General features: G+C 41.3%; 1 protein-coding gene across 1 annotated transcript in view; it reads right to left on the bottom strand.

Moving 5' to 3' along the window:
• The window catches only part of kcnab1b (potassium voltage-gated channel, shaker-related subfamily, beta member 1 b), a 44572-nt gene extending 38436 nt beyond the window's left edge, over positions 1 to 6136 (bottom strand). The window contains exon 1 of the mRNA XM_038718186.1: positions 5857 to 6136. Within this exon, the coding sequence (XP_038574114.1) occupies positions 5857 to 6113 (257 nt within the window). The 5' untranslated portion in view covers positions 6114 to 6136. The remainder of the gene's footprint in view (positions 1 to 5856) is intronic.
• Between the last annotated feature and the right edge of the window lie 7428 nt (positions 6137 to 13564).

Here is a 13564-nt window from a genome sequence, read left to right as displayed (position 1 = left end):
TTTGTGTGTCATCAGCATAAATATGAAAAGAAATGCCATGTTTATGGATAATATGTCCAAGGGGAAGCAGATACAAGGAAAACAAAATGGGTCCTAAGACCGACCCCTGAGGCACACCATATTTAACTGGACAGAACGAAGAGACATAATTGTTTACAGACACGCAAAACTTCCTGTTAGGAAGTAGGTAGGATTATTACCATTCTAGGGCAGTACCAGAGATCCCCACCCAGTGCCTCAGTCTGTCTAACATGATGTTGTGATCAATGGTTTCAAAAGCAGCGCTAAGGCCCAGGAGTACCAGGACTGAGCACATGCCTTCATCAGCAGACATTAAAAGGTCATTGGTGACTTTAAGCAGGGCAGTCTCAGTGCTGTGGTACTTCCTGAAACCAGATTGAAACTTTTCAAATATTTTGTTATTTTCCAGTACAGTGAGCAGCTGTTTGGACACAATTCTTTCTAGAATCTTTGCAATAAAAGGCAGTTTTGAAAACAGAGTTCAAATGAGGCCCAACGGAATCTATTACTTTCAGTAAAAACTTTGTAGGTATTACATCAAGTGGGCTGGAAGGACACTCTCATTTGTGATACTGTTTTTAAAAGCTCAGACAAGTCGATGGGATAAAACTGGTTAAAACTCTCTTGTTGCTGGTGAGGAACCTCTGAGTAAGAGGCCGCGGGGGTAATAGAGGCTCTGATTGACACCACCTTATTGAAAATAAGATAAAAACAATTCACAGTTATCATTACTTCCAGCTGAGGCACAAGGAGGGGTTGGGTTTACCAGCTGATCCACAGTCTTAAACAGAAACCTGGGGTTGTCTTTATGTGTAGTAATGAGTTCAGAAAAATAGTGTGTTCTCGCATCCTTAACCATGTTATTGTAGTTAATTAATAAATCCTTCAGACTGAGGTAATGGACTTGGAGACTGGATTTTTTCCATCTGCGCTCTGCTTTCCTGCATTCCCTTTTTAGGCTGCGAATGTCATTTATCCAGGGTTGCTTACTAGCTTTAGACGTAGGCCTAACCTTTAGAGGAGCAGTAATATTTAGTGACGACAAGCAGATATGATTGAAGTGATCGACCAGATTGTTGGTGTTGGAATCAGAAAGGTGTTGGCTTTGGCTCTGAAAGAATGCGCAAAACTTTGAAATGCTTTGTTCATTAAAGATGCGAGAACACACAGAGCTTGGTGAGGCGGCATGAGTAACAGGCGAATCGCAGCTAAAAACAATATATCTGTGGTCAGATATGGTCATGTCCACTAATTCCACAGAGGAAACGCTGACACCCAGGGTAAAAACCAAGTCCAGTGTATGACCACGGTTATGGGTTTGCTCTTTGACATGTTGTTTGAAGTTAAAAGAAGTGGCCATATTTAAAATGTCAGTTGCATTAACATTGGTGGGGTCATCAACATGAATATTAAAATCGCCACAAAGAACAATTCTGTCATAATTTAAAACCAGAGTAGATAAAAATTCAGGAAGTTCTGATAAAAATCCTGCAGGTGGTTTTAGGTTGCAGCCCTCCAAGTTTAAAAGTGAGAACTTCAAAGGAGTTAAATTCATCACAGCGTACTTGATGACATTTTAAACTTTTCCTATACACGCTCACTAGCCCACTACCACGACCACTGACTGAGTGAAGATTACATCAGCAATTATGTCAGCGATCTTGTGACTTACCATTAATGGCTGTGTGATGTGTTATTTTGAGGGGACAGCAAATTTACACTGTTAAACAAGCTTGTACACTCACTACTTTACATTGTAGCAAAGTGTCATTTCTTCAATGTTGTCACATGAAAAGATAAAAAGATAATCAAATATTTACTAAAATGTGGGGGGTGTACTCACTTTTGGGAGATACTGTAGATGAGCGACCATGACACGGCACTGAGGAGATTGATGTCCACCTCCAACATAACCCTGGATTTCCCACAGGGCGGAACATCTGTCAGCATAGCTTGATATGGCTGCTTGTATTTCTCCTATAATTACTGCATCTATTTATACAGAGAATAGTTATTTTCTTTACCTATAATAGCCACTGCTTATGAAGTAAAGCTCTAAGCAACATTAGATTCCATGTGACTTAATGACAGCCCTGTAAACAGTCTGCTGCTTGACCAAGAGTTTGCACATTTTTTTCTCTTATTTATTATGCTATTAAATGTCTAATATACAGTTTCCCATATCCGTACTAACCTCCTATTGAGAAAATTAGAGATAACAAGGAAGAAACCTTTCCAAGCTGTCTGTGACGTCACTGCTGCAGAAGTCCCACTCTCTCGCTGCTTGATCACTTCTTTCTCTATGTATTGTCCTCTGAATTCCCCTTTTTTGTCTCACATCTTCTGCCCGTCTGTTATCGCCTTCCCCTCAACCCCCTCTCCTCTAAATCACCATTTCACACGGCACGCTCCCTCACTCTAAGACCATAGGCTTTCCCCTATGCTGCAGATTAGACCGGGAGCACAAGTCATTGTCATGCACTGCGCGTATAACACCACAGACGAAGAATGGGTTGTTTAATCTGCCTTAATGGGGTGCTACTGACTCTGTGTAGACAGAACAGTCATAGTTATCAAGCGTTACAAATTTCACTCCCGGGACAGCAAACGTGCATGAATTACTGATGAAGTGACTTTAAATCTGACAGGAGGGGACAATATGAGAAGGATTTCATTGAAAATGCAAGGTCATCAACACTAAAACTGTCCTTCATCAACTGCACCAAAACCATCAGTTTTGTCATCTACTTTTATTATCAAAACATCCGCATCATCGCCTACTATGCCCATTATCATCATTATGACATTTCACATTAGCACCATCAGCATCATTATTAGGCCAGCTCCTGCCATGACCTCATCTCATTTTGAAACCATTGCATATGGTGACACTGACGAATGCTGACATCTTTATTGTGACAGCCCCTGCAGATGCTTGCTTGCAATGACCTTATGTGTCCTCCCAGCAGGCATAAAGGCCTCATAGCAGGGGTATTGAATGGAAGAGGGAAGTGGATGCAGAGCTATTTATTTATTATAGTAAAGCTATAGTAAATCCATTGTTCATAGATTCAGTTTTAATGAAATGTTTAGTTACCTGCAGAATTTCAACCTTAGGATAAATGGCTTACAAGCTCACTTAGGAGTTTTAGCTCTTATGTGTTGGGGTATTTGTGAAGTGGTGTGATGATAACTACCTGGACCTTAATGTGAAAAAAACTAAGGACTTAATCATTGATTTTAGGAAGAACTGTTTTAACCCAGAAGCCAGCATCATTCATGGAGAAAATGTTGAAATTGTAGAGACGTATACGTAGTACTTAGGAACCATGTTTGACTCCAACCTCAAGTTTGACAAAAACACAGAGTCAATCACTAAGCGGGAACAGCAAAGAATCCACTTGATGCGGAAGCTAAGTTCTTTTAATGTTTGAGTATTTTATGTAACTTTTATTATTTGTTTATTGAAAGTCTTTTAACATTGTCTTTTATCTGCTGGTTTTATGGATTGTCTGTGAAGAACAATACTAGCCTCAGCAGCATTGTTAAAATCTGATCCAAGATCATTTGAGTTCAGCTGAGAGACCTGAGCTTCATCTGGAAAAAACAGGTGCTCCAGAAGGATAGACAGGTCATGAGTCATTCTGACCACGTGGCGCTACCTTTTCCCCCAAGGAAAACAAACAGATATGCAAATACTTTAATTCCTTCTGCCATCAGGCTTTTAAATACAACTGATAGCAGCAACTAGACATGTGCCAAGCATCGTAAACCTCTGTATTTATTATTTACTTAGTATTATTATTTATTTATTTATTTATACTAAGGTCCCTGCTTAGTCCTTGTATTGTGACCTGTGTATTCACTGTTTTGTTCTGGTGCTCAAAGGCAATATGATGTCATTGACAGTGTTTCTGAATGCTTGATTGATTGTTGTCTTCTTGTCTTGTTTTATACAACTGGTAGGCTAAAACTGAATTGTCCTAAGTGGATAAATAAAGTTGTTTGAATTTGAATTGAATTTGAATTTGTTATTGAAGCAAAATTTGCCTATATAGGGTATCAGCTCATCCTAAATGCACCAGGGAAAGGATTAGGTACACAATTAAATTAAATTAAATTAAAATACATTTGAGGCATCACAGTTTAACAGTGTTTTGTGCCATGCAGATGCAAAGCTACGTGCAAACCAGCTTCATTAATTTGCTGTCATTAGCAAGGTTATTCGTAAATCATAGAGCAAAAAGGGTTACCATTAAAGACATAGTTTGACATTTTAGAAAATACTTAATACTACTTAATTGAGCAGATTGATACCACTCTCTAGTTTTGAAGCTGGAGCTAGCAGGTAATTAGCTTAGTGAAGCTTAAAGACAGGAACCAGGACGAAACAGCTAGCCTGGCTCTGTCTAATGAGAAAAAATCTGCAGACTAACACCTCTAAAGCTCACTAATAAATATAATATACTTCATTTGTTTCTTTTACACAAAAATGTGAAGACAACAAGGAGTCACAGCGCTCGGCCAGGAAATAGTCCAACAGACCTTGTGAAACCACAAATTGTTATTTTCACACTTGGGTTTTGTACAGATTAAACAACCAAACATGCATGTTAAAGAAAAAGTCTGACACTTGGGAAACACATATTCACTTTCTTGCTGAGAGGTAGAACATAAGATTGATACATAAACATGTTATATCTCATTTGCTTAATCTGCATACAAACAAAAATGTAAAAACAGCAAGAAAGTCATGGTGTTCAGCCAAGATACAGTAAGTAGATAAAAAATAGGTAATTTCTTTCAGTAACTTTTGACAGTTGGTTAGCTGTTTCCCCCTGCTTCAAGGTTTATGCTATGTTAAGCTAATGTTGTAGGTAAGCTAATAACATGAGAATGGTATAATTTTTCCCATCTCTCGGCAAGACAGCAAGCACATTTTTTAATTGAATGTTAATATATTCTTCAAACAAGCGACCACTATAAGACACCATTGTTAAAAACACATTAATGCGCTTGATGTCAAGATACAATGCAAGGTATCTGTCGCAGTCTTGTTGTTCAGTTATGAATCAATTATTATGAAGTAGAATTAAGACTTGGTTTCATACACACAATATTCTGTGAGCCCAGAAAGAGAAAAAGATCATTCTACTTAATACAGTAGCCACACATCCCTTCTGCTTTTCACTGAAAGTTGATACATCTCAGAAACACACAACACTGATATTTCTGATCATTACCGCTCACAGCTCACTGTCTTTTGGTTTTGCTATGAATCAGTTCAAACGTTAGCCCTATACTTCATTACTTATTCAAATCCTCAGTCTTTGTGCAGTACTGAAACCTACAGAAGCCACTGAAGACACAGTGTGTCTGAATTTGGCCTCGTGTGCCTTAAACGTCAAGTCTAATTGCGGCAGGGAATTAGTGCTGGGTCTCGCTGTGCTAAGAAGGACTCTTCCTTATCAGGAGATGATGAAAGCATTAGGTATTTAACAGGGCAGGGACCCTGCTGAGCAGAGTTAAACTTTAATTCTTACTTCAAGTGGTTTATGAATTATACAAACTGGAGTTAATTGACAAACAGGCTGTGTACCATGGTTGGGCTTAGGCTAAATTCACATTTACCCTTAAGCCGATCGAAAAAAGTTGCAGTTCATTTAGCAGGACCAACATAAGTCAATATGATGCAAAATGTAATTAATGTGTGCTGTAAATCTCCTTCTACATGCTCTGTATCACAATATATGATAATACAGCAATTTGCAGTAATTTTTCTGATTGTTTTAAATCTATTACAAAGCTCACCCTTTTCAGTTAATAATATCCTACCTGTAGACCATGCTGACACTAGGTTGGGTGGATGCCTGAAAAAAATGGCCATGTACATGAATAAGCTCCTCCAAACTCTGCTGCTCTCGAGGTCTGCTGGCTTCAAAGCTTCCTGGAAGGCAGCTGGTTGGGCTTGAGGGGTACACCCTGGTTCCTGCCCCTTGCCTCTGCTGGTTGGAACTGGGGCAGCGATCCAGCCTCGGCCCCCCTCTCTGCCTCGGCATGGAGATCTCAGTGCAGGCTGCCTTGAGATACATGTTCGGGTCAACCTCCACGGGCTAACGGGACACTTCTTTTGTTAGCAAATCCTTTTCAATATATTTAGTCTTCCTGTGGCAGGAATATCTGGCCTAAAAACATCTCCATGTAAGTACAATGCAATGCTGGTCATGTGGCACCACAGAGGATATCCGTATTTGTTGTTTTGTCATGCCTAAAGCCAACAGAGTGATTTATACTAATACCCTGACACAATTTCCATGGACAACAAAGTTCACATGTGCATAGACAAAACCGAGACAGCTTGACAAATAGACACAGATACACACAAATACAATTAACATACTAACAATATAAAAGGAGATAATGAACAGGGTGCAGAAACATCTCTGTCAGGCCATACCTGTGGTGTCAACTTTATTCTTAGATGATTGACAAATTAAAAGACAATGGCAGCCTTTGTTTGAGCTCCCTGTGGCTCCAGCAAGAGAAGCGTGCTTGTCTGTGAGGCAAGCCGAACAAAGCCAGAGGGATATTTCCGTCTACATGTCAGAAATATCTTCTTGATACATCTGTTGTATGTACAGCCAATTTGAAGTTGCAGCTGAGAACAGAATCTGATCCACCTAGTCTGCTCTCTCTGGGAACATTATTTTAAAGCAACTAATTAAGTGATGACAAAAACAAATGTGCATCTAGGTATATGAACATGTTTATATATTGTGAAGACACGGATACCGGGATCTTTTTTTGAGTCGACATCACGAAGAGGAAACTTGAAATGTTACACTAGGCCTTTGTTGACAATTTGACAATGAGCCAGAAAACTAGAAGTAAGACAACAACAAGTGGATGTATAGATACAGTGCCTTGCGAAAGTATTCGGCCCCATTGAACTTTTCGACCTTTTGCCACATTGCAGGCTTCAAACATAAAGATATAAAACTGTAATTTTTTGTGAAGAACCAACAACAAGTGGGACACAATCATGAAGTGGAACGAAATTTATTGGATATTTCAAACTTTTTTAACAAATAAAAAACTGAAAAATTGGGCGTGCAAAATTATTCAGCCCCTTTACTTTCAGTGCAGCAAACTCTCTCCAGAAGTTCAGTGAGGATCTCTGAATGATCCAATGTTGACCTAAATGACTAATGATGATAAATAGAATCCACCTGTGTGAAATCGAGTCTCCGTATAAATGCACCTGCTCTGTGATAGTCTCAGAGGTCCGTTTAAAGTGCAGAGAGCGTCATGAAGAACAAGGAACACACCAGGCAGGTCCGAGATACTGTTGTGGAGAAGTTTAAAGCCGGATTTGGATACAAAAAGATTTCCCAAGCTTTAAACATCCCAAGGAGCACTGTGCAAGCGATAATATTGAAATGGAAGGAGTATCAGACCACTGCAAATCTACGAAGACCCGGCCGTCCCTCTAAACTTTCAGCTCATACAAGGAGAAGACTGATCAGAGACGCAGCCAAGAGGCCCATGATCACTCTGGATGAACTGCAGAGATCTACAGCTGAGGTGGGAGACTCTCTCCATAGGACAACAATCAGTCGTATACTGCACAAATCTGACCTTTATGGAAGAGTGGCAAGAAGAAAGCCATTTCTTAAAGATATCCATAAAAACCAAACCTTCTTCCACACCAAACATGTGGAAGAAGGTGCTCTGGTCAGATGAAACCAAAATCGAACTTTTTGGCAACAATGTAAAACGTTATGTTTGGCGTAAAGGCAACACAGCTCATCACCCTGAACACACCATCCCCACTGTCAAACATGGTGGTGGCAGCATCATGGTTTGGGCCTGCTTTTCTTCAGCAGGGACAGGGAAGATGGTTAAAATTGATGGGAAGATGGATGGAGCCAAATACAGGACCATTCTGGAAGAAAATCTGATGGAGTCTGCAAAAGATCTGAGACTGGGACGGAGATTTGTCTTCCAACAAGACAATGATCCAAAACATAAAGCAAAATCTACACTGGAATGGTTCACAAATAAACATATCCAGGTGTTAGAATGGCCAAGTCAAAGTCCAGACCTGAATCCAATCGAGAATCTGTGGAAAGAACTGAAAACTGCTGTTCACAAACGCTCTCCATCCAACCTCACTGAGCTCGAGCTGTTTTGCAAGGAGGAATGGGCAAAAATTTCAGTCTCTCGATGTGCAAAACTGATAGAGACGTACCCCAAGCGACTTACAGCTGTAATCGCAGCTAAAGGTGGCGCTACAAAGTATTAACTTAAGGGGGCTGAATAATTTTGCACGCCCAATTTTTCAGTTTTTTATTTGTTAAAAAAGTTTGAAATATCCAATAAATTTCGTTCCACTTCATGATTGTGTCCCACTTGTTGTTGGTTCTTCACAAAAAATTACAGTTTTATATCTTTATGTTTGAAGCCTGCAATGTGGCAAAAGGTCGAAAAGTTCAAGGGGGCCGAATACTTTTGCAAGGCACTGTATACAGAGTTGTAAATATCCCTAACATACCACGCTTTGTGTATTTTAGATATTAAACTGAGACACTGTCATTTTTTTAAAGAAGAAATTACATAATATTGAAAAGAGGAATTCAAAAGCAATATAACTCACCCTTGCTCAAGTTTTGCTGCTACAGGCTTATTTGGTCTAGAATGACTTGTATGGTGTCTAATGTTAACAAACATATGTTAGCATGTCACAGATAATATTTCTAAATCTATAATCTTATTTATTACATACAAGACCTTGGCACCAAATTATAGGTTATTACTAAACTTTTAACTCTTTAGTGTTATAGCTCCGGCTGTGACTTCAGTCCTCTCTGTTGATTTTTCGGCCAACTCCACTCCAACTTTCCCCCACCCATGTGATGTGCCACAGTACTTGCAAGTGGAGAAATCCTCATCATGTGATTTGTTGCAATCACTAATTATTTCTGTAATACTGACTGAAAATGGAAATGTTTAATTCCCAATGACAGTCCAAGTGAGATCTCTCATGCTCCATGGATCTCAACAGGCAATCACTCAGCTCTGCTGCTCCACATGCATCAACTGACTGGCTAGTGTTAAGTCTTTTTTCCTTAGCAGCCGTCTGCGTGTGCCCTCATTAGCAATGCTGAGAACTATTTTGTCCCTGATTATGATTCCATATACACATATGGGCACTTTTCTCCCTCAGTCTCAGTCTAATGTCTCACATTTCTCCTGTTTGCAGCAGCCAAAGAAATACATCACAATTTTAGGCTTGAAGTACCGTTCCAGTGAGTTCAGTATGACGGTCACGTCCACTTGCTTCTCATTGCTTAGATTCAAATTGTGTTCCTCAGAGTTGACAGACGATCATATGCCCGATAACGATTAAGTTTGTTCTCGTTCTGGTCCATCAGATCAGAATAAAACAGCCCTTTTCTGGTAAATCCAAGAGTATTTCCACCTGTGTGTGGTATATAAAGCACAGTAGGGAGAGATGATCAAGACGAGACAAATCTGATAATTAAATTAATTGAAAGATGAAGACCTCAGTAGCTTTGCTGACTTTATCCCTCATCTACCTTAGTGTAGGTGAGGCCCAGCAGCTGAATACCTGAGCAGGACAACAACAGCAAAGACATTCCCGATATTAAACCACCTTCCGCCTGTGCAGGTGACATAATAGGGAGCCATGAAAACTGTTGCCAACTTGGTGTCATCTTAAGAGAACTGGAGGCCAAACTGAAAAACACTGAGAAGCAATTAGAGGATCTGAAAGATGAAATCCAAGGTAAGAACCTGCAGTAACAAAACTACATCTGTCTTTGAGTATGTACCATTTTCATTGTTTTCAGGTTGGTTCAGGTTTCATTAAACAAAATAAACATAATAATATCCTCCTGTTTTCATGCAACCTCTTAAGGTAACAGAGTGGCATTTGGAGCATCTATTGGCAATGTTGGAAATGTTGGACCTTTTAATACTGAGATAATACTGGCCTTCAAGAATATCTACTCAAACACAGGCGCATACAACCCTACAACAGGTAAACTTACCATAATATGTCCTGATATAAATAAGGGCTCATCTGGATAAAATGCGGACCAGTTCCTGTGCTGAAATTGGAATAAGGTGTAACTGTTGATTATCTGCAGGTATGTTCACCGCTCCAGTCAAAGGACTCTACTACTTCAGTTTCACTGGCAATGGTTTATCAACTAGACCAATGGGGCTGCAACTGATGAAGAATGGAAAGCAGATGGTTATTGCGTTCAACCATCCAGCTGGAAACCGCTACGAGACTGTCTCCAATGGCATGACTCTACAGCTTGAAGTGGGAGATCAAGTGTACATTTCTCTCCAGATAAACTCCTGGACTTTTGATAATACCGATAGCCCCACCACCTTTAATGGCCATTTGTTATTTCGTCTGTAAATGAATTCTAGTTCAAATAAACTAAAAATAGACACTAAAAGAAGAGATAATTGTGGTAGGTGGTGGTAATGTTATGACAAACATTATTCAAATCAAATATTAAATAAGATAGGATACACAATTTTCTGGGTGACAATAATTTACAATATCTTTTCTGTATGTGTTTAAAGCTGCATTAATCATTTTTGGCCACTGAGGAGCGACAAAATCCAAGCTTACCTATACAAAGCTATTTCACTGGCTTATAAAGAAAAAGAGTTCCATACTTTGTACATCCAGCAGACACAGAGCAAAATTAGCAGTGAATAGAAGTCTGGTTGCCATCTACCTGATGACAGTAAGAACTAACTAGATGCTTGATTGTGTTCACCAGCAACTGTGTAATTTCCCCTGTTAGCTGTTTAGTGCTGGGCAGATAGTGAGTGGGTTAATCAGAGTTTTATTGTTGGTTTTACATTTGCTTTTATTTGTTGATAGCAGCTCAGGAAGTTTCAATATGAAAAAATAAGGCAGGTAAAGAGGAATCTGTATCATGGCTGTGTAAATTTAAAAATGTATATTAATTGATATAATGTTTGACTTTATAAAATGATTTACATCAATAAAGCTACTTTGACTCCAGCCAAAACAAATGCTGCCTTTATTCATAATGAATTCATAATCAAACAGAAAGGTATCGTCGGGAAAAGAAGATGAGAAGATTGTTGGTTAGAGCCAGAAATGATTAGCTTACCTTAAAGTTTGGAAAAATGACAAACAGCTTGGCCAAGTCCAAAAATCCAAAATGGTACAAGTATACAATAATAGCTACTTAACTCCTTGTAAAAACCAGAACTTGTCATTTTTACATTTCTTTTCTTGTACAGATTAAACAAAGGAGATCCAACCTGATGAGCTGTAGAGGTGTTTGTGGGCCAGCCCTTTAATCCACAAGTTGTTTGTTCATTAAAGACTTTTATTTCCAGCTGTGTTCTGTGTCCAAGACTCTGCCTAAATAAAAAAGTCATATAATGCACCATAGATCTGAATGTTCAGGCCTTTTAGCACGGTAAAATCAAGGCTTGCTATTAATGAGTTTCTTTCTATATGATCTGCTGGACAGATCTTACTTGTTAACTTATTTCATGCTGGTGTTTTGATGTACCATATGTCTTGTTATTAAAATGGATTTGACTCCTTGCTTAAAGTATTTTATTCTTATAAATAATTTTTTAAAAACGGGTTGATTTTTGATTTGTTTTTCAAAAACCTGTCCTGCCCAGCAGCCTGGTATGATGAACTGGATACCATATTGTGCCAGACAGACTTTACTTTAACAAGAGAGTATTAATATACGCCTTTGTCTGTTTTATTATTTATTTAATTATGTATTGATTTGTCACCGGGGGGCAGACATAGGGATGGGGGGCACAAACATCGAACACAGACAACACAGACCTGCAAAAGAATGGGGTTGGGGGGTGGGGACAACAGGAAATAGCAGAGGGAAACACCAATTGCAGAAAGCAACAAAACCTGCAAGAGAACGGGGAGGGGGGCTTGGGGTAGAGAAAAAACAACAACAAACAAACACAAACAAACAAACAAACAAACCAAAAAAGACAACCAGCCGAACAACATTTACACATACAGTCTGTATGTGTACGTGTGCGCATAAGCCTGTTGGAGAATGTAGTTGTTAGTGAGAGTGGGATGCCACAACCGTGCGGGACCCCAGTAGCCAATAGGGGTGGGAGAAATAAATAAATAAATAAATAAAAAAAACAAAATGATGCACCGCGACGCGAACGGGAAAGACCCCGACCCAACCAACAGACGCCCAAAAAAACGACCATCCAAATGCCAATTGACAACGCAATGCTGACCGAACGCAAAAGGCGGAACCTGCAGAAGAGCAGCGCCCGGACCAACCGCGTTGCGCACACAAGAGAGACCAGTGCTCCCCCCCTGCGCAGCAACCCACGCCGCGGATCGAACAACCAAACCGCCAAAACTGCACACTATCATCAACATCAGTGCACAAGTGACGAGCCCAACTCGCACACTGCGCGAGCATGGCAACACCCAATGCCCGGCAGCCCCCTGCGCATTCCGTGCGCGAGGTTGAGCGAATGAGAGAGAGCGAGCGGCAGAACACGATGGCGAAAGCCAGCGGAGAAAACCACCCACAGCAAGTCCCAGCCCGGCAGTAAACGTGCCGCGCAGGCCACCGTGCACCCACCAATAAAAGTCCACCGTCCCCCCAACCGCCGGAAAAATTAAGGCTGCCCGCGCCAGCCAACATCCCCCATGCACAGCACGCCCCCAGGCTGCCGTGCAACGCCGGCCGAACCAGCAACGAGGCAAAATCAACTAGCCCAGCTGCATGTCACCACCAACCAACCCACCCATCAAGGGCCGAGAATTCCAGGCACAAGCCCAGAATAAACCGGAGAACAGCCCTGTCCCGCACCCACACTGCACATCTCGAAAGCTAACTTTATACATACCAACAACCGGCCGACAGAGAAATGGGGAAGCATGGATCTGAGGCCAAAGAAGCAAACCAGGGACGCAAACTGCTCCCTCCAAGCCAATGAGGAAATGCCTGCCCCGGACTCCAGTTCACAAATTAATGCCCAGAAGCACCCAGTGACCCTGCACAGAAAAAAAAAATCGCAGCCCTCCGAACCGCAATCGGATCGACCTGCGCTGCTCCCAGAGACCCCCACCCCCAGTAGCCAGGGCGCCCTGTGACCCGTCAAAGCGCAAAGGACCAGCCCAGCCGGAGGCACCCCCCCCCCAGAGTGCAGGCAGAGCCAGCGGCCTCTGAGCTCCGTGAACCCAGCCCCCCCAGTCAAACACCCCCAAGGAAGAGGACCAAAACCCACCCCGACAACACCGGCCATGTGCCCCAGGGACTCCCGAATGCCCCCACTGTGAGAGAGCCGGCAGGGGGAAGCAGCGGGAGCCCCACCCCTGCCTAAGACGGCCCCGGGGAGGAGAGGAGACAATGGGCCCCCAGGCCCAGGGACACACCGCCCTCCCCAGAAAGGAGCAAAAGCCAAAGGCCTGAGTCCCCCACACCAAGGGAGCCACGCCCCACCCACC

The sequence above is a fragment of the Micropterus salmoides genome, unplaced genomic scaffold (genome assembly GCF_014851395.1).
Source record: "Micropterus salmoides isolate LMB-PRFRI ecotype aquatic unplaced genomic scaffold, ASM1485139v1 Ms_hic_scaffold_14, whole genome shotgun sequence".
Classification (NCBI taxonomy): Eukaryota; Metazoa; Chordata; class Actinopteri; order Centrarchiformes; family Centrarchidae; genus Micropterus; species Micropterus salmoides.
The sequence above is the reverse complement of the archived record's forward strand: the minus strand, read 5'-3'. Positions and strand labels throughout refer to the sequence as shown.